Source organism: Mustela putorius, unplaced genomic scaffold (genome assembly GCF_011764305.1).
Source record: "Mustela putorius furo isolate JIRA1106 unplaced genomic scaffold, ASM1176430v1.1 tig00003853_pilon_pilon_pilon, whole genome shotgun sequence".
Lineage (NCBI taxonomy): Eukaryota > Metazoa > Chordata > Mammalia > Carnivora > Mustelidae > Mustela > Mustela putorius.
The window spans coordinates 54,374,298-54,393,314 of NW_025422005.1; the positions used below are offsets into that span (position 1 = coordinate 54,374,298).

Below are 19,017 nucleotides of genomic sequence, written 5' to 3' on the forward strand. Positions count from 1 at the left end.
TAAACAATAGCATAGATGTTTATTAATCCAAAAACTTTAAGAAAGTATCGTGGGATCAGTTTTATATTCAGGCTCAATTTTTAGACAATAACGATTGTGACAAGCCATTGATTTTGCTAAGGACATATATGCATGATTTATTTAGTTTTCATAGCAAGCCTGTGACATAAGATTCATTTTATGGATGAGAATACTGAGGCTGAGAGAGGTATAAATTTATTGAAAGAAACATAAGTAGCAAGTGGCAGAACCAGTTCATTATATGGGACCAGAGCTCATGGCTGTAGAGAAGCGATAGTACCTTTCATCCACGCGGATAGAAGGAGACAACTAGCTGTGCAAAGCTGTTGCTGGGGAATTGCTTCACAGGCAGGGAGTCTGTTTTTCAGTACCTCTTACATCTGGGTGATTTACATTTGCTATACGTACATACAGCCATACATACACCTTACATTTGCTATATAAGCCATACACTTCTGGTCAATGGTATCTAGGAAGAACTGTCTCTTTCCTGGCTGAGGTAGTAACCGCATCTGAGGTGTCTTTCTCATGCTCTCTTCCTCTTCTACAGCAATCTTAGAGGCCATGTTAAAGGTGACAGATCTAAGAGATGGAAGGAACCTAGGTGAACAGATTGGTTATATATAAAACATAGATCTAACAGCACTTCCTGATGGATTGGCTGTGGAAAGGAAGGGAAAGGAGAAATCAAAGGTGGTTGTTAGGTTTCTAGATGAAACATCTTGGGGAATGATGGTACCATTTTATTTGTTTGGGGGGCGGCAGGGGGTAGCCCCTGACAAAGATCTGGCTTGGAATTTCAGTTTTCAATTATCCATGCTTCACGTGAACATGTGTCATTATCTTGTGAGATTGGTGAAAAGTAGGCAAGAATTTATAGAATCTTTAAGTGAACATATCCAACAGAAGAAACTGGAAAATGTAACTAGATGGTTTGTGAGGAGAAATGGATTTTCATTCCTTTTTCATTTTAACAAGGAAAGAGAAGGACCTTACTCTTTTCACTGGATTGGATACTTTCCTTTTAGATGGTATATACTACCACCGTATACTGTTTTTCAACTCTCAATTAAAATGATGATAATAATCAAACAAATAATGATACTCCTTTCTGCTTGGGTAACATTTAAGTTACATATCTGACTCATTTTCTTATCTAATACAAAAATCATGGGAAGCAGGTATTTTACAGTTCAGGAAGCCAAAGTCTGGAGCGATTAACTGATTTTTTTTTTTCTAGCTTCATACAGCTCATTAGTGATAAAGCTAGAATCTGACTTTGAGACTGATTGCAAGTGTAACAAAACTTTGTGAGGGGTGTAAGTTCAGGAGTTATAGAGATTTAAACAGAAGGCTCTTAATTAGTTTGAATCTCAATTAGGACTATCAAAACTGATATATGTACACACTGTCATAAATGGTAATTCTTAAGAAGCAAAAAATGAAAAAAAAAAAGTAAAAATGTTCAAGAATTCAACTGTTCTGGGGGCAGCTGAATGGCTAAGTTAGTTTAGTATCTGCCTTCAGCTCAGGTCATGATCTCAGGGTCCTGGGTTTGAGCCCCGCATCAGGCTCCCTGCTCAGCAGCAAGTCTGCTTCTCTCTCTCCCTTTGCCCATCCCCACCTCTCTTGCGTGCTCTTTCTTTCTCTCTCTCCCTCAAATAAATAAATAGACTCTTTAAAAAAATTCTGCTATTCTGGCAAATTAAATACTTTGGTTTGAGTTTCCATACCAAAACTATACTCAAATATTCGTTTTCAGATAACTAGCATAACATAGTACTTTTGACACCAAAGAATACTCAATGTAATTTTGTCTTTTGATGATCTAGAAAACACTCATTTAGTTAGCATATCATAATGACATTAAACAAATTAATTACTTTGGGAGGTTTCTGGAGCTAGGTAATAGATGGCGTTACTTTTCTGCTCAAACGCTTTCAGTGACTGCCCATTGCTCTTAAAAGTCTAAAGTCCTTAATTCGACCTTCAAGAACTTGTACGACCCGGCCCCTGACTTCCTCATTTTATGTCACTCTTCACCTCAAACAACCACACAACTATGCACATATGTCATGCTGATGAATAGATAAGAAAGAGCTAAAATGGGTAGCAGCTACTTCATTGAAGGTGGGTGTTTGGGGGTTTTAGTAACTGATCTGTGATCTCACATAATTCAAGGATAATATTAGATATTGTATCCCAAGCCCAGAAGAGTCCCTGGTATGTGATAGATGTTCAGCGGGTTCCCATTCTATCAACCTCTGAACAAGGAGATGAGGAGATCTGATAGTGATCACAAATTCGCTGGAGATTGCATGATGCTAGGCACTGAATAAAAGGTTATATCCCTGGCCGATACTGGGATATCGATGAAGAGAATACTGACCAATATGGAAAAATTTCCATTCTGAGCTTGCTAGGTCAAGTATGAGGAACTAAAACCAGAGGATCATCAGTAGAGTAACAAACATCAGTATAAATGTTTGGAATGTAAGATTTATAAATATAGAAAGGGACAATAATATGACCATTTGGCCAGGCTAAGTAAATTGCTTGATAAATCTGCAAGCCTACCAAGGGTTAATTTCCCAAGAGGGTTAACTTGATATTTTATATCTCCAATGAGAATAGACAAAGGGGGACCAGGCTTTCATTGCAACTTGAAAGATTTATGTTATCCCACAGGAATAATTTCATAAAAATGAATTTTGTTATCTATTGGGATTTATAGCCAAAGAATGGGTGAGTGGGAGGATGGATGGAGGGAGGGATGGAGGACAAGGGAATGGATATTTTTTATCATTATAAATCTTGTAAATGAGATCAATCCACATGCATCCCAGAGGCCTCTAAGACCTCTCAAAAGAACTTAGAGCTAAATTCAGTATTTAGTTCCCTTTTGAACCCTTTTTGTGTGTGCTTATTTATCTGATAAGTGATCTTTTTAAAAAGAGAGAGGATGAGGAGGGGAGAGGGTCAGAGGGAGAAGCAGACTCCCCACCGAGCAGGGAGGGGACTCCCCACCGATGCGGGACTCAAGCCCGGGACTCCAGGATCATGACCTGAGCTGAAGGCAGCTGCTTGACCACCTGAGCCACCTAGGCGTCCACACTTTAATTTTTAAAACCATTTCTAGTCCATTTTGGAAGTAGGCTTCATGGGTTCTTACTACTTAAAGTTGGGTAATAGCCTATAAAGTGTTGAATCAACATCACCATGTAAATCTCCTTTCCCCTTGTCCGTCTCTGTGCCTCCACTTGGTAGGCTAGAATTAAACCGCAAGAATTTTATGTAGGATGTGTTCCAGCTTTCTTTTTTAATTTACCTTTGAAGAATTTAATTCAGAGCACTAAGTGGTACTTATAGTAACGACTTAAAGGTTTTACCAAAGTACTTGCTCCTTCTGCTCTGGATGAAATATAAAAAGACAAGGGCATATGAAAAAGGATTTCTGTTATTGTCCAGTTTGCTTTCTTTTGGATTATTTTCATGGAGTGTTTTGGAAATGAAATTTGGTGAATTATGATTCAATTGAATTTTTCTGTTTATGCCTGAAAACCAGAGTCTCTCTGAGCAGGATCATTAGCTTCAATTTAGTTTACACGTCAGTGTCAGACAGGGGAGGGACAGGAGATGGATGGTGGAGAAGAGAATTGATGAATGTGAAGACAGAGGTTGAGAGAGAAGAACAGTGAAGAAGAAGGAAACCATTTTGTAGAACAAAGTTCTCATGGAACAGGTCAAATTAATTTTATGAGTGTTTGCAGTGTTATTTTCCAAGCAAAACGAGGGTTTCTCCTCCTCAGGAGGAAACTCCAAATTGGGAGTAGGAAACTCCAAATTCCATAGACCGCTAATCCGAGTAGAAGTAACATTGGCTTGTCTTCAAATCACACTGAGAAGGCCTGCTGATTAAGTTTGTAATAGATTTGCATTTCATAGAGGCTTCATCAATGCTGTCTTTTTCTGGTAAAGGAGATAGTTGTGTTTCTTTAAAAGACTGAATCTTGTAATCCCCACTTATTTTTTGCAACAGATGTCAATAAATTACTTTTTTTAATTTTTTTTTAAAGATTTCACTCATTTACTTGACAGACAGAGATCACAAGTAGACAGGGAGGCAGGCAGAGAGAGAGGGGAGGAAGCAAGCAGGCTCCCTGCTGAGCAGAGAGCAGGGTCCTGGGATCATGACCTGACCCGAAGGCAGAGGCTTTAACCCACTGAGCCACCCAGGTGCCCCAATAAATTACATTTCTTGGGCCCAAGTTTGGTTTTGCTTTTAAAACCAAACTTGGTTTTAGGGGCACTTGGGTGGCTCAGTTGGTTAGGAGTGTCTGACTCGATTTTGGCTCAGGTCATAATCTCAGGGTCCTGGCATTGAGCTCTGTGAATCTGGGTTCCAGGAGCTCAGTGGAGAGTCTGCTTGAGTATTCTCTTCCTCTTCCTCTGCCCCAACCCCTGCTGGCACCCACCCATGTGCTTGCTCTCTCTCTAAAAATAAATAAATAATTCTTTTTTTTTTTTTCTAAGATTTTATTTAATTTGATAGAGAGATCACAAGCAGGCAGAGAGGCAGGCAGAGAGAGATGGGGAAGCAGGCTCTGCTGAGCAGAGAGCCCAATGTGGGGCCCGATCCCAGGACCCTGAGATCAGGACCTGAGCCAAAGGCAGCGGCTTAACCCTCTGAGCCACCCAGGCTCTCCATAAATAAATAGATCTTTAAAACAAACAAACAAACCTACCTATAACCAAAGAAAACTCAGGATTTTGAAAATTCATTTTTTTAAAATTTTTTATGTATTTTCATTTCTAAAGGAACAGATCTACAAATCAGACATTTAGTTGTTCTTATGTAATCAGTTAAAATGGGTGATTTCCAATTATTTTGTAACTATCAAAACTAAGACAGGCAAGAGGTATCTGCATAAGGTAGTGCACAATATATTTTAGGTGTTATACAGAATTTTTATTCCCATCTTAAACTTTATAAGAAGCTTTTATGATACAAAGCTGAGAAAAATGAAACACAGAGAGGTTAAGTTACTTGCCCCAGGAGGTAGAGAAGATATTTGAACTCACATCTCTCAGAGCTCAAACCTACTTTTTGTTATAACTACATCTGCTTACCATGAATCTTGCTACTTAAATCTTAATGAAGGCTGCTCACCTGCTTAAAATTCTTCCTAATTCTACTCAGCTCCTTCATTCCATTAATAATAGCATAACAGGGGTACCTGGGTGGCTCAGTGGGTTAAGCCGCTGCCTTCAGCTCAGGTCATGATCTCAGGGTCCTGGGATCCAGCCCCATGTTGGGCGCTCTCCTCAGCAGGGAGCCTGCTTCCCTTCCTCTCTCTCTGCCTGCCTTTCTGCCTACTTGTGATCTCTGTCTGTCAAATAAATAAATAAATAAATCTTTAAAAAAAATAGCATAACAAACACAGAACACACAAGTCCTTTTATGGCAAATCTGTTCTGTGACCATCTACTCTTTAACATTTTCTTCCATGTCACCAAAATGACAAATATTTCTTTTTTTTTTTTAAGTCATCACTGTTTTTAGCTCCTTGAAGTTCTTAATTGCCTTTAGCGATCTCCATTTTCGTGCCATTAACATGAATTCTCACACATCAAATCTGAATTTCAAGGTGCCATCCTGCTCAGATCCTTTTGCAATCAATATTAATGGAGCGTATTATCAGGACACACATTTCTCCCAGTAGGCTCAGCTCGCTCAGAATGGTGGGGTACTATCTTTGTGCTTACACTAACTACAGAGAACCCTTGGATTTCCTTTGAGTCACATGAAAATGAAGTTAGAGCATTCAGACCAAAGGGCACATGCCCAGCAATTTGGGACAATTTTGGTTAGAATTGTGTGAGCAACCAGCAAACATTTGCTGAGTGACTACTATGTGCCTGGTACTTCTAGCACAGTACCTAGCAGTACCTAGTTAGGTAAACCTAACTCGACTTTCTATACTTCCTAGAACTCACTTTTATTAAGCAGTTCCCATATCTTAGGCAGTAGTCTAGGTACTGAAAATCATAAACATCACAAAAAAATCATGGGAGGGACCGACCTCCAGCTTAACAGGTCTTACATTGTTCTGTAAAACCCTATGACAAAGAATCTGAATTGGATTATACTACCTCTATTTAAAACTTAGAGGAAGAGCTGATGTGCAGAGCATCTTAATCTTTCCTGACAGAAATACAGTGACTATCATAATGAATAGATATTGCCAGTCTAGGGTTGCTGTCAATATGGGGCATGGTGCCCAAGGCAATTAAATTTGCCTGTTTTTTATTACTGAGACTAAATGCTTGGCCTGGGTTCCTGCAGAAAATAAATAATTCCATTACATGTGATTCACCTTTGAGTAACCCTTCGAGCTGATGAAGGCTCAGGCTGAAAATTTACATTTATTACAGAAATAATCCGTTTAACAAGCATCTATTGGGTCTCCTTATGTTCGCTGGGTAACATACAAAGATCTCAATATGCAAAATACAGATTTTGTGTTTAAGAAATGTACATCTCAATTTTCCTAAAAATGTCTTTCAATTAAAAAAAAATAGAGTTGCTTTTGGTTTGTTTGTTTAATAAGAGAACAAAGTGCATTCTGACAAAGGACACTAAATATATTCCAAAGACAGAAGAGTGTGGATTCTGGAGTCGGGCAGAAGGAACTCTGAGAGTGGTCTCTCAGTTATACTGGTTCCTCCTCCCTCCTCCTGGTGTAGAATCAATACAGTCAATACAGTAATAACTCCCACCTTATGAGGTTGTATTGGGCTCAGATAAAGAGCTTCCTGATGAATTTCCTAAGCCCTTATAAATACTTAATAAATAACATCGATTCATTTTTTATTTATGATATGTATTTTGAGCTACCCCAAGCCTCCTGATATGCCATTATACACATTCTTCACCTAAAAACGTGGTGAGGTCACAGTACACTCTTCCTCCGAGTCTTTATTCAGGTGGGTCCATCCTGTGTAGTTGGAACTCCTTATCCTTCCCCGATACTTCTGTATATACGAATGAATATCAGAAAACTGAACATCAATGGAATGTATATTGCAAATATCAGATAAAGTCATTTGTTTTGTTTTAATTATTATACAAACTTGGAGTTTGTTAAACTTTTTTTAAACAAATAGTGATGGTGCGTTCAGCACACCCCAGGTATTGCTCTGGATACTACAGGGATCCTAACGACCACCCCGTGAGACATTGCCTTGCTTTGGAGTCAAACATACCTGGCTCAGATCATCTTACTGCTTAATTTTTAATGACTCTTAAGAGGAACTTAATTACTTTGAGTCTGTTTCTTAATCCATAAAATAGGTGGTTGGTAATGACTTGGAGGCTTGTTGAAAGGGTTAGTCTGTGTAAAGAGCTAAGCACACGCGAGGCACTCTGTGAACAAGGGCTAACTGCCTCTCCCCGCTTTGTGATCACAGAGGGGGGAACTGGGATTATCCCTCCAAACCTCATGCCCTGTGTCAAATAAATCCTACATTAAAAATAACACGGGCTGGGGCCCCTGGGTGGCTCAGAGGGTTGAGCCTCTGCTTTCGGCTCAGGTCATGCTCTCAGGGTCCTGGGATCAAGCCCTGCATTGAGCCCTCTGCTCAGCAGGGAGCCCGCTTCCCCCTCTCTCTCTGCCTGCCTCTCTGCCTACCTGTGATCTTTCTGTCAAATAAATAAATAAAATCTTAAAAAAATAAATAAATAACACGGGCCTCTTAGCTTCTCTATAAGTTTTGCTGCCAGTGACAGCCACCAATAGGTCAGGTTGGGGTTTGATCCCTTGTCTTTGGATTCCAAATGCCATGCGTTCTGATTCTTTCTGCTGTGTCTCCTGCTTGTGTTTCTGGGAGGCAACATGTTCAGGCTCCTGGGGAGATACATGAGGGCATGATCTATGTTTCTCCATGAACTGTGTTTTATATAACAGCCTGAAGCAGCTGTCCCTGCCACCGCTCTTCCTCTTGCTCCTTCTTCTTCCAGACCAATAGATCGCTCTAGAGCTGGCTTTACGCCCAGGACTTGCCTTGTCCAAGCTCTGCTCAGAAGCCGTTTTGGGAGAGGTGGAAGTGGAAGAACCAAGTACACCCCAGGAAGATGATCTCCAAAAGTAGTGCCTTCTCAATAATTTCATAGGCAATATGTTTATATGAGTATCTTAACACAATGAAGAGTTATCAGTGAAAGCCACATAAACAAGATTGTGAGATGAGTGAAGAAGGTAACCAAAAAGTAATGCCTTCCAAGGAGCTCTTTCTCCCAACAACCAAATACACAGATTGTGTCCTCCTCACCCCACAGGCCCACTCTCCCCTAGTGTTAGAACCTGGCTTTGCCCTTGGCTCCTCTCCAGTCTACTGCACCCTTCCCAGTTGTCTGCCCATCTCAGCCCCTTCGGGGGATAAGCCAGTAGCTGTAAACGTGCTGATAGGACAATGACTGTTCTAAGTTCAGCCTCTCCTTGTTGTTGTCCTACCAGCTAGCAGTAGAACGGCAGGAATTCTAGACGAGGTCAGAAAGGAAGAGGTCAATGGCAGGGCGCTCCAGTTACATCTCCCATGTGGCAGGACAAGTCTCTGTGTGTTCTGTGTGGCTGGTCCTCAGCTCCAGCCTAGAGGATTTTCACTCCTTGATGTCTCCTTCTCTGGACTCAGTTCCAGGACCGTTGCCTCAACTTGTCCATCGATAGGACCAGTCTTCACTTTTAGGGAGAGAAATATTTCAAGTGCGATTTAAAAAAAAATGATAAAGCAGAAGACATAAAACCAAGCAAGCGCAAACCCTGGAGGTTCTGATTTTGATGTTTGACATACATTAACATTAATACAGAGTCCAAATTACTCTTTTTGGAAGTCTCCTCTGAACAATTTTGTTTTTGTAGCCTTTAAAGGGTCAAATTCAGAATTTAGTATTTGTTTAATGAATTCCTATAGAACAGCTGTACTCAGGAGGAAAGAAAATGGATAAAGGTAATATTTTTCTGCTGTACTATTTTTTCTTTATCTACAGAGTTGTGTACCCTTAAAGCCAGGAAGTTTTAAGGTATCTTGATTTTCTTTCTTTTTTTTTTTTTAATTATCTCAGGGAAGTTTCAAGAAAAACACTAGTAAACCCAACTTGTGTTTTAAGTTTAAAGGGTTTTTTTAAGTTTGAAAAAATACTTTCAAACTTTCTGGACCTGTCATAAGAAATATATTTTACATATGGGCAAACCACATTTTATCTATCCATTTATCGCTGGAGAAATATTCCATTAATTTTTTAATTATCGAATAGCACAATAATTTTATTATTGTAATATTATAATGATAGTACAGTTGACATACAATGCTACGTTAGTTTCAGGTGTGCAACATAGTGGTTTGACAATTCCATGTATTATGCAGTGTTTACCACAGTAAGTGTTGTTACCATCTGTCACTATGAGAACCATTTCATTTTAAGAGGAATTTTATTCAGAAAATGATTGTAAACTAAATGATCAGACATTCTTTTATGGGCTTAATTGCATATGTCTAAGTGGAGCCTAAAGGCTTTTGAAGACATCTGACATCTATTTATAGAAGCTTAAGTGTAACAAGTATTATATATTCAGAAACCTATGAGATAGTATTGGGCTTGACCTATAGATTCAGGGTTCATTTACATATAGAGGGAAAGTGAAACCACGTGATTGTCCCAGGGAGAGAGTGTAGAGGAACCTAGGACAAAGTCCTGAAGAATTTCAGCATCTGGGAAGCAGTAGGAGTAAAGGAGCCTCCAATTTCCTCCCTGGAGATGGTGATAATAAAACCTAACCGAGGCCACCCTCAGGCTCATCATCATTTGAGAAGAAAACCCCCCTTACTTTTTCACATAGATGCAAAGCAGCTGGTCCATAAATAGAACCTCAGTAATGGTAGCCAATAATGTTGAAGTGATAAAACAACTTCTTCTGTATTTTGTGTTTGTGCTATCACTATTGTCAATTTGTGTGCCTACTGCTTTATTTTATTATCTGGTAACATCGTATCCAGGACGGCCTATTTTGAAATGAGCTTTCCCACCCTCTTAGAAAATCAGTTTCTTTTCAATTTTGTTGTTGTTCCCAGACACGACTGACTCCTATCATAATACAGAAGGAAACTAAAAGAAATCTAAATTAGGTGGAGAGGAGCTAGAGACACAGGCTACACTTCATCTGTGACTGACCCAAGATTGCAGTTCTGCAAGAGGGCATTCTCACTTCTGCTACTTGGAAGAGAACCGTTGCCCAAGATCATCAAGACAAAAAGTTCTTTCTCTTGATAGCTCTTTGTTTTGGTATTGACAAGGGAATAGTTTATTTCTTAAAAACAAGTGATCCACCCCCTATTTTTGTAAAGTATAGTTGACAAATACTCATGACCCAGCCTAAAAACAATTCTACTGTAGAAATTGACTTTAAAATTTTTATGAAGTTCTGGAATCAGAAGTGGCTGTTGTGTTTCTGAAGCTTATTAGATTATCAGACATAATGTCTTGAATTTGTTATTCCTATATGATTTTTGACTATTATTACTCTCTTTCAAAAAATTTCTTGGAATATTTTTTAATGAACTCTCAAAAGTCATTATTACACATGTACATTTACTTTTAACACAGTTGGTATGATTGTTTTTCTTCCTGGATCATCTCAAGTAGCTTTTAAGATATAAATAACTTCTAAATCTCATTACTTTGTTGCATTAGTCTTTTAGAATTATCTTCATAATTTCCCAAATTTCTCAAATCTTTCCACTTCTCAAGGGGCAAAGATGTTTCCAGTGTTTTATTTGACACTTGATTAGTTCTGTTTTTTTGGACTGTCACATCTAGTATATTCCTCTATATATTCCATATATAGGAATGTATTCTAGGTACAGGAAATATAACTTTCTGTGAAATTAAAATTACAGATTGGCATAGGATTTTGTGAATGTGGGCAAATTCTTTCATCCCTTAATATTGACTGATTTATTGTAGACTGAGAGGTTGAAACACAAAGAAATATAACTTATATTAAACTATGTACTTAAAAATGATGTTGGGGGCACCTAGGTGACTCAGTCAGTTAAGCTTCTGATTCTTGGTTTCAGCTCAGGTCATGATTTCAGAGTTGTGAGATCAAGCCCCATGTTTGGCTCCACACTCAGTGCAGATTCTACTTGTCCTGTTCCCTCTGACCTTCCACCCACTCTAATTATCTCTAAAGTAAATAAATGAAATCTTTTTTTTAATAAAAATGATGCCGGAAATGGACTCTTTCTCCTGAATCCTGATCCAGTGCACATTTCACTGGAAAATGGACAGTTCATTGATGTTCATGACCTAGTTCATGTTGGCTGTTGTCCAAATTTGGTGGTCAAAAACAGGACAGAGCTTATGGAAAACTACTATTGCCTGTTCTGTTACTAATTTAATACAAGAGTTACTGGAACTTATGTGTATTTTCTGATCTATTTGGTAGAGCATGCTATCTCTCATCTCATGGTCAAATTACAGAAAATGAAATGACTTGAATACATAAAATAATGATAGCTTTTGTATTATAGTCCTATAGAAATCAGTAGTGATTGATGAAGTATAGCATTCCTTGTGACCCCAAACCTGAATTAAAAGCGTGGAGAGGCCAGTTAAGAGACTTGAACCCAAGAAAAATTATGACAAGGAAATGATGATTGTCACTGTATTTTTCCTATAAGGGGATAAGGCAATTAGAGGTGAGAAGGAAGAAAGTTTTTAACAATTCAAATTGAAAATGAATGAGGAGAAGGTGTTCCTAGATATTATGGGTGGGTAGTTTTAAATGTCAGTAAGTTTTCCTATAAAGTCATGTGAAGAAGACTAATGAAGAAGAGCTTAGCCTAATGTGGGAAGAGGTCTTTTTTAAACAAACATTGACATTTTGAAAACCTAGGGATCTTAAACAGAATGACTATTAAAATACAAAATTAGATTGAATAGAGACATTTTGGGGATTACATATGAGTAGAATCCTGAGAGCCTGATAATGAATAACTCAGATAATCTGAGCAGTTTGGGCTGACTCACATGTTTTGGAAGAAGGTGTCATCAAGTCTCTGATTCTGTCAATGTTTTTCCCTTTGTTCCACCTGTTAGTGCCAAACAAATCCTGAAATTCAGGGACTTTTCCAGTTCCAATTTGTCAAAAAGACTTTCCAAACCACCAGTAGCAAGTCTAAGGGTTTTGTTTTTGTTTTAAATATTTATTTATTTTTTAAGAGAGAGAGAGAGTGTGTGTTGGTGCACAAGTAGGGGGAGGGACAGAGGGAAAGAGAATCTCAAGCAGACTCTGCTGAGCTTGAGACCCAATGCAGGGCTCAATACAGGACTGTTTGGAGCTTGATGAAGGGCTCAATCTTACCCACCCTAAGATCCTGACCTGAGCTGAAATCAGGAGTCACACACTTAACCAACAGAGCCACCTACGCACCCAACAAGTCTAAGGTATTGAAATACAGAGGCATTTAGTATATCTGAATGATACTAAGAAACGCAAGCCACTTTGTCTGTAATGTCATTTCTGAATATCTTCTCCCATTCTGTGGGTTGCCTCTTTGTTTTGTTGAGTGTTCCTTTGCTGTACAGAAGGTTTTTATTTTGATGAAGTCCCCAAAGTTCATTTTCACTTTTGTTTCCTTTGCCTTTGGAGACATGTCTTGAAAGAAGCTGTGTCCAATGTCAACAAGGTTATTTCCCATGTTCTCCTCTAGGATTTTGATAGATTCCTGACTCACATTGAGGTCTTTCATCCATTTGAATTTATCTTTGTGAATGGTGGAAGAGAATGTTCAAATTTCATTCTTCTATACATAGCTGTCCAAATTTCCCAGCACCAATTAGTGAAGAGACTGTCTTTTTTTCCACTGGATATTTTTTCCTGTTTTGTCAAAGATTGCTTGACCAAAGAGTTGAGGGTACATGTCTGAACTCTCTACTCTGTTCCGTTGGTCAATGTGTTTGTTTTTGTGCCAGTACCATGCTGTCTTGGTGATCACAGCTTTATAGTGAAGCTTGAAATCAGGCAACGTGATGCCCCAGCTTTGTTTTTCTTTTTCAACATTTCTGTAGCAATTTGGGATCTTTTCTGGCTCCATACAAATTTAAGGATTGTTTGATCTAGCACTTTGAAAAATGCTGGTGGAATTTTGATTGGGATGACATTGAAAGTATAGATGGCTCTGGGCAGTACAGACATTTTAGCAATGTTTATTCTTCCAATCCAAGAACATGGACTGCTTTTCCATCTTTTTATGTCTTCTTCAATTTCTTTCATGAGTGTTCTGTAGTTCCTCCAGTACAGATCCTTTACCTCTTTGGTTAGTTTTTTTCAAGGTATCTTATGGTTTGTTTGTTTGTTTGTTTGTTTGTTTTTAAGACTTTATTTATTTATTTGACAGAGAGAGACAGATCACAAGTAGGCAGAGAGGCAGGCGGGTCGGGGGGAGCAGGCTCACCGCTGAGAAGAGAGCCCAATGTGGGGATCAATCCCAGGACCCCGAGATCATGACCTGAGCTGAAGGCAGAGGCTTAACCCTCTGAGCCACCCAGCTGCCCCGTATCTTATGGTTCTTGGTGCTATAGGAAACGGAATCGATTCTCTAATTTCCCTTTCTGTATTTTCATTGTTAGTGTATAAGAGCAACTGATTTCTGTGCATTGATTTTTTATCTTGTCACATTACTGAATTGCTGTATGAGTTCTAGTAGTTTGGGCTGGAATCTTTTGGGTTTTCCATATAAAATATCATGTCATCTGCGAAGAGAGAGAGTTTGATTTCTTCTTTCCCAATTTGAATACCTTTTATTTCTTTTTGTTGTCTGATTGCTACTGCTAGGACTTCTAGTACTATTTTGAACAACAGTGGTGAGAGTAGGCATGCTTGTTGTGTTATCCAAGATCTATAAAGAACTCCTCAAACTCAATACCCAAAGAACAGATAATCATGTCAAAAAGTGGGCAGAAGACATAAACAGACATTTCTCCAAAGAAGACATACAAATGGCTAACAGACACATGAAAAAATGTTCATCAGCAGCAGCCATTAGGGAAATTCACATCAAAATCTCATTGAGATACATTACACCCATTAGAATGGCCAAAATGATCAGGACAGGAAACAACAAGTGTTGGAGAGGATGTGGTGAAAGAGGAACCCTCTTAAACTCTTAGTGGGAATGCAAGTTGGTGCAATCACTTTGGGAAACAGTGTGGAGATGCCTTAAGAAATTAAAAATAGAGCTACCATATGACCCTGCAATTGCACTACTGGGCATTTGCCCCCAAAATACAGATGTAGTGAAAAAAAAGGGCCATATGTACCCCAATGTTCATAGCAGCAATGGCCACAATCACCAAACTGTGGATAGAGCCAAGATGCCCTTCCACAGGTGGATGGATAAATAAGATATGCTCCATATAGTCAATGGAATATTACTGCTCCATCAGAAAGGATGAATACCCAACTTTTGTATCAACAGGACTGGAGGAGATTATGCTGAGTGAAATAAATCAAGCAGAGAGAGTCAATTATCATATGGTTTCACTTACTAGTGGAGCATAAGGAATAACATGGAGGACATTAGGAGAAGGAAAGGAAAAGTAAATTAGGATAAATCAGAGGGGAAAATGAACCATGAGAGATTATGGACTCTGAGAAACAAACTGAGGGTTTTGGAAGGGAGGGGTGGGGGAATGGGTGAGCCTGGTGGTGGGTATTAAGGAGGGCGTGTGATACTGCATGGAGCCCTGGGTGTGGTGCATAAACAATTAATCTTGGAACACAGAAAAAATAAAATTTAAAAAAAACCCACAATCCACATATGTGACTATGAAACATGTAGGAAATAGGAATCCCAAATAGAGCCTTGATAGGATAAAAATGGAAGAACCAAGATTGTGTTTGGTTTGTCCAAGATGGAAGAAGGGGGTCTTGTTACCCCAATACTGCTTGAGTGATGTTTTCTGGAAGGTATTTTAAATCCACAAAGACTATCTGGTACCTATACTAGGTACCAGATGTATATGTAGGGAACATATAGAAGGGATACTGGCCTCTGTCCTAGAAAAGCTCACAGCTTATGTGGGAAATTGACATAAGAGCTAAGTGGAACAGTTTGATATATTATAATACATCTAAGAGCAACATTTTGCGGGGGGGATGGGTCATGGAATTGTCAGTTTCTGACACCACTAGGACTGCGAGGTCCTCACAAAGGAGGCGGCATTTGGCTGGGCCTTGAAGGATGAGTTAAAGTTCTAAATATCTAAATAGGAAAAGCACTTCAACCAGAGGTAAGACCCACATATAGAAGAAAGAGATACTGGAGTACAGATGTTGGGATATGTCCAGAGAATGGCTAATAACCAGTCTTGGCACAAAATTGAGGATGTAGAAAACGATTAGTTGGGTTTATGGGACACAAGATGTGTCCGATGGATGTAGCTCTCTTGTTATGGTTCACGTGACCTGTGTTTTGGAATTGTCCTAGTCTCAGAAATATGTCTCACCCCAAAACTCCTCTTCATCTAAATCTATGATTTAGTTTCTTGGCAAAAGACCAATTTGGTGTTGAATAACAATGATCTAAGAAAAGCTTGCAATCTTTTCTATATCTGGCCCTGTTCTCCTTTTCTCTCAGGTAGTTCAGAGTGCTAAGAATTTAGAGTGCTGAGTCTTTGATAAACATCTGTCAGAAATAATAATGAGTCATATGCACGTGCACACACACAGACACATACATACCAATGAAAAAATTTTCATTGCTTTTTGAACGTTCAAATTTAACTGGTGTCGGAACTTGAAATATCATTCCCTTGAATGTTGCTAGGAACACTCAAATAGAAAATAGATTTCCTTGACCCTTTGTTGTTTTCCCACAGGATTGAAAAAACGTACAAGGAAGGCCTTTGGAATACGGAAGAAAGAAAAGGACACTGATTCGACGTATGTACTTTGGGAGGGCACAAGCGCTCAGCTGCAGCTGAGGGACCACACATGGCCATGTGGAAACGCACATCTGGGGTGGTCAGCTGCACATCAGAATAAAGGGCCCGTTAAACCTCTTATTCAGCTAGAATCCTCAAAAGAACGTTAAAAAATGGGGAGATCAATAGTTCTGGGGACACAGGTGAAACTGGAGAGCACTACCTTTATTTCTCACCTTTAGGTTTTCATTCTGTACATTTTTATCATGCATAAATTTGAGCACAAGATCCAAACACTGCTCTGTGTCCTTGTCCTCCAAGAACTCCTAAATCGTGGGATAAAACAGCTACCATACCAAAGAAATATCTTTCATATAACAAAATGAGATAACATAGTTGAAATGCCTCATTTGGTACCCAGTACTTAGTAAACACTCAGTAAATGGCAGCGGATGCTGGTCTGATTCTTACTAATATGAATTAATATGTGGTAAGTTGCATATGGGCAATTAAAAATGAAATTTCATGGAAATTTGAGGGAGGGTAAACTCACGTTTGGGCAGATGATCAGTGGAATCTCAGAGAGGGATGAGCCTTGAGTTTGGACTTGGAGAAGATGAAGACAGGCAAAGGGAACAACTGCCAAAGCAGAGAGATGGGAAAGTCAAGTAGGTGTTCAGGACAAGATAGCCAGGACTGTTTGTCAACCTGATGGCTACAGGGAAAGGTGGGAATGGATGTCAAAGCTAAAAAGGACGTCAGGAGCAGTTAGAAAGGTCTTTAAGAGCCAGGCTGAGGTGTCTGGGCTTCCTTCCTTAGGCAAGGGGCAATCTTGAAGCCTTGAAGGCTTTTAAACCAGATGGTGCAAAGAATTTTGTAAGGGGAGGAAGCTACTTTTTGTGTGTGTGTCTAGATCTCACATGTTAAAATTTCCTGTTCTTACCTGTTGTTTATGCTTTTCTTTAGACAAATAATTATCGCATAGAAATTACATTTACCCTAGCCCTGCAAATTTTTCAAATGATTAAATTAGGAATGTATTTCTGAGAATTATATAATCTCCAATACTTCTTAAGAAATTGTCATTTTCTAGGAATTAACCAGACAGAATTGGGGTTGGTACTTTCACCAGAAGCAGAAGACTGGGGCTCTCATTCCAGTGCTGCCCACAGCTCCTTGGCCTTTGGGATCGATTTTCCTTTCCTGGGCCTCAGTTTACACTACATGGAATCTGACTCCCCTAAAGGGCCAGACACTGTCCCAGTTCATCTCTCAGTGACATCTGTCATCACCTACTATGTGCCGCGTCTTATGTGGGACATTAGTGGACACATCTCAGGAGAACATCATTAGCAAACAACTCTAAACCATTTTTCTTTGAAGGCAGTGTCTGTAACAGCTTACACAGTCTCTGCTATGTGAAGAAAGTTCAAAAGGAAAAAAAAATCTCCCTCAAAAGGGGAAAGGAATCATACAACCTCCCCAGGGCAGGCTGAGCTAATTTGCAAGTGGCCAAAGCATTGCTCTTCATCGTCATTTCTAAAGGTGTGAAAATAAGGAAACTACTCAAAGCTTTGGGTAGACACCCTATATCTCTCTGAAGCACCCTCTCAAGACACGTGCTTATAAAATCCTAACCATCTCTTCTTAACTTCTTATCATTTGAGCCCCCCAGATTACTTCCATGATAGCAAATTAGCCATCAACTAGTTCTACCAGTGATAATGGCCAAAGGACAGGCTGTTTAGTGGAAACCTTTGCTTTTCATGAACCGCTGCTCTCTAATTGGGTCATACATCATCCTTGCCAAAGGTTGAGAAGATGTTCTGGCAATTTGCTATCCCTTCAGGTTTAGGCAATGCTTCGGTTCATCTGCAGTCATCGAAAGCTTGTTGATGCAAACCGTTTTCAGGACGGTCACAGCTCTGTGAGGGTTGCCAAGCAACCTGCCACAGTGAGTGGCCAGCCCCAGCTCCAGCTGATTCAACCTCCTTAGACAGACAGTGGGCTTAGGACCAGCACTCCCTGATTTGATCATTGTTACGGTGGCCGAGAGAGGAAAGGAGCGAGCCGGTCCTAAGTCCCCGGCAGGCCCTGTGCTGGGTATTTTCTATGCACTGATATCCTTTTTAAACGTCAGGGTGATTCAATAAAGTCAGAAGTAATATCTCAATTTAGAGAGGAGAAATCAATGCCAAAAGGGATTAGGTAACTCTCTGAAGACTATTTGGAAAGTAAGACTTGGAGCCAGTATTCCAGTCCAGAAACAAGTGTCCACTCTTTATCACTCAGAAGAAAAAGACTAGATGGGCAAAATTATCATCAAGACCAGTACCAGAGTAAAGAGAAGGGGCAGTGGTTGCAAGGGGTAACTGACACTTCTAAAATAGACACAAAGGTCCTGAGGTAGATGATTAGTTTTAAAAGAGACGTCGGTAATTATGAGGGATCTGCTGTTAAAAGGAAAAAAAAATTTAAAATACATCTAAAACTTTGTAAAAAGGGGTTAGGAAATGAACTGGAAACACATTCAAGAGTCTGAGACTGCTAACATTACTCCCCACTCTAGGTCAAATTGTATAATAATTTTATTCTAGATAGCATTTCAAGAGTGTTTTCTATATTCTAGGCACTATTCCAGGCTCTTCACTCCTATTAACTTATCGAATCCTTTAATAGGCCTATGGGGTATTTGCCAGTTTCATGGATATTTAGTAGATGAGGAAACTGAGACATCAAAGGGTGAAATGACTTGCCCAAGGTGACGCAGTTAGGCATCTGAGTTGACTGAATCCAGGCGGTCTGGCACTACAGTCAGTGATTGTCGCTGCTACACTCACTGCCGCCATGCTAGCAAGCACCAGCCTCATTCCATCAATGGTAAAGACAAAGGCAGAACAGGACCCAATGCTGGCATGCACAATTACAGTGTTTCTGATTAAAATTTTTGAAATGCCATCCTTATAGCTGCAATATGCATGAAGTTAAGTGGCCTCTCATTTAGATTCCCT

General features: G+C 39.4%; 1 protein-coding gene across 18 annotated transcripts in view; it reads left to right on the forward strand.

The window, feature by feature from the left end:
• The window catches only part of SGIP1 (SH3GL interacting endocytic adaptor 1), a 214,293-nt gene that overhangs the window by 73,122 nt on the left and 122,154 nt on the right, over positions 1-19,017 (forward strand). For all 18 annotated transcript variants that reach the window (XM_045064685.1, XM_045064684.1, XM_045064688.1 and 15 more), the window contains one exon: positions 15,962-16,025. In XM_045064685.1, the coding sequence (XP_044920620.1) occupies positions 15,962-16,025 (64 nt within the window). The remainder of the gene's footprint in view (positions 1-15,961; positions 16,026-19,017) is intronic.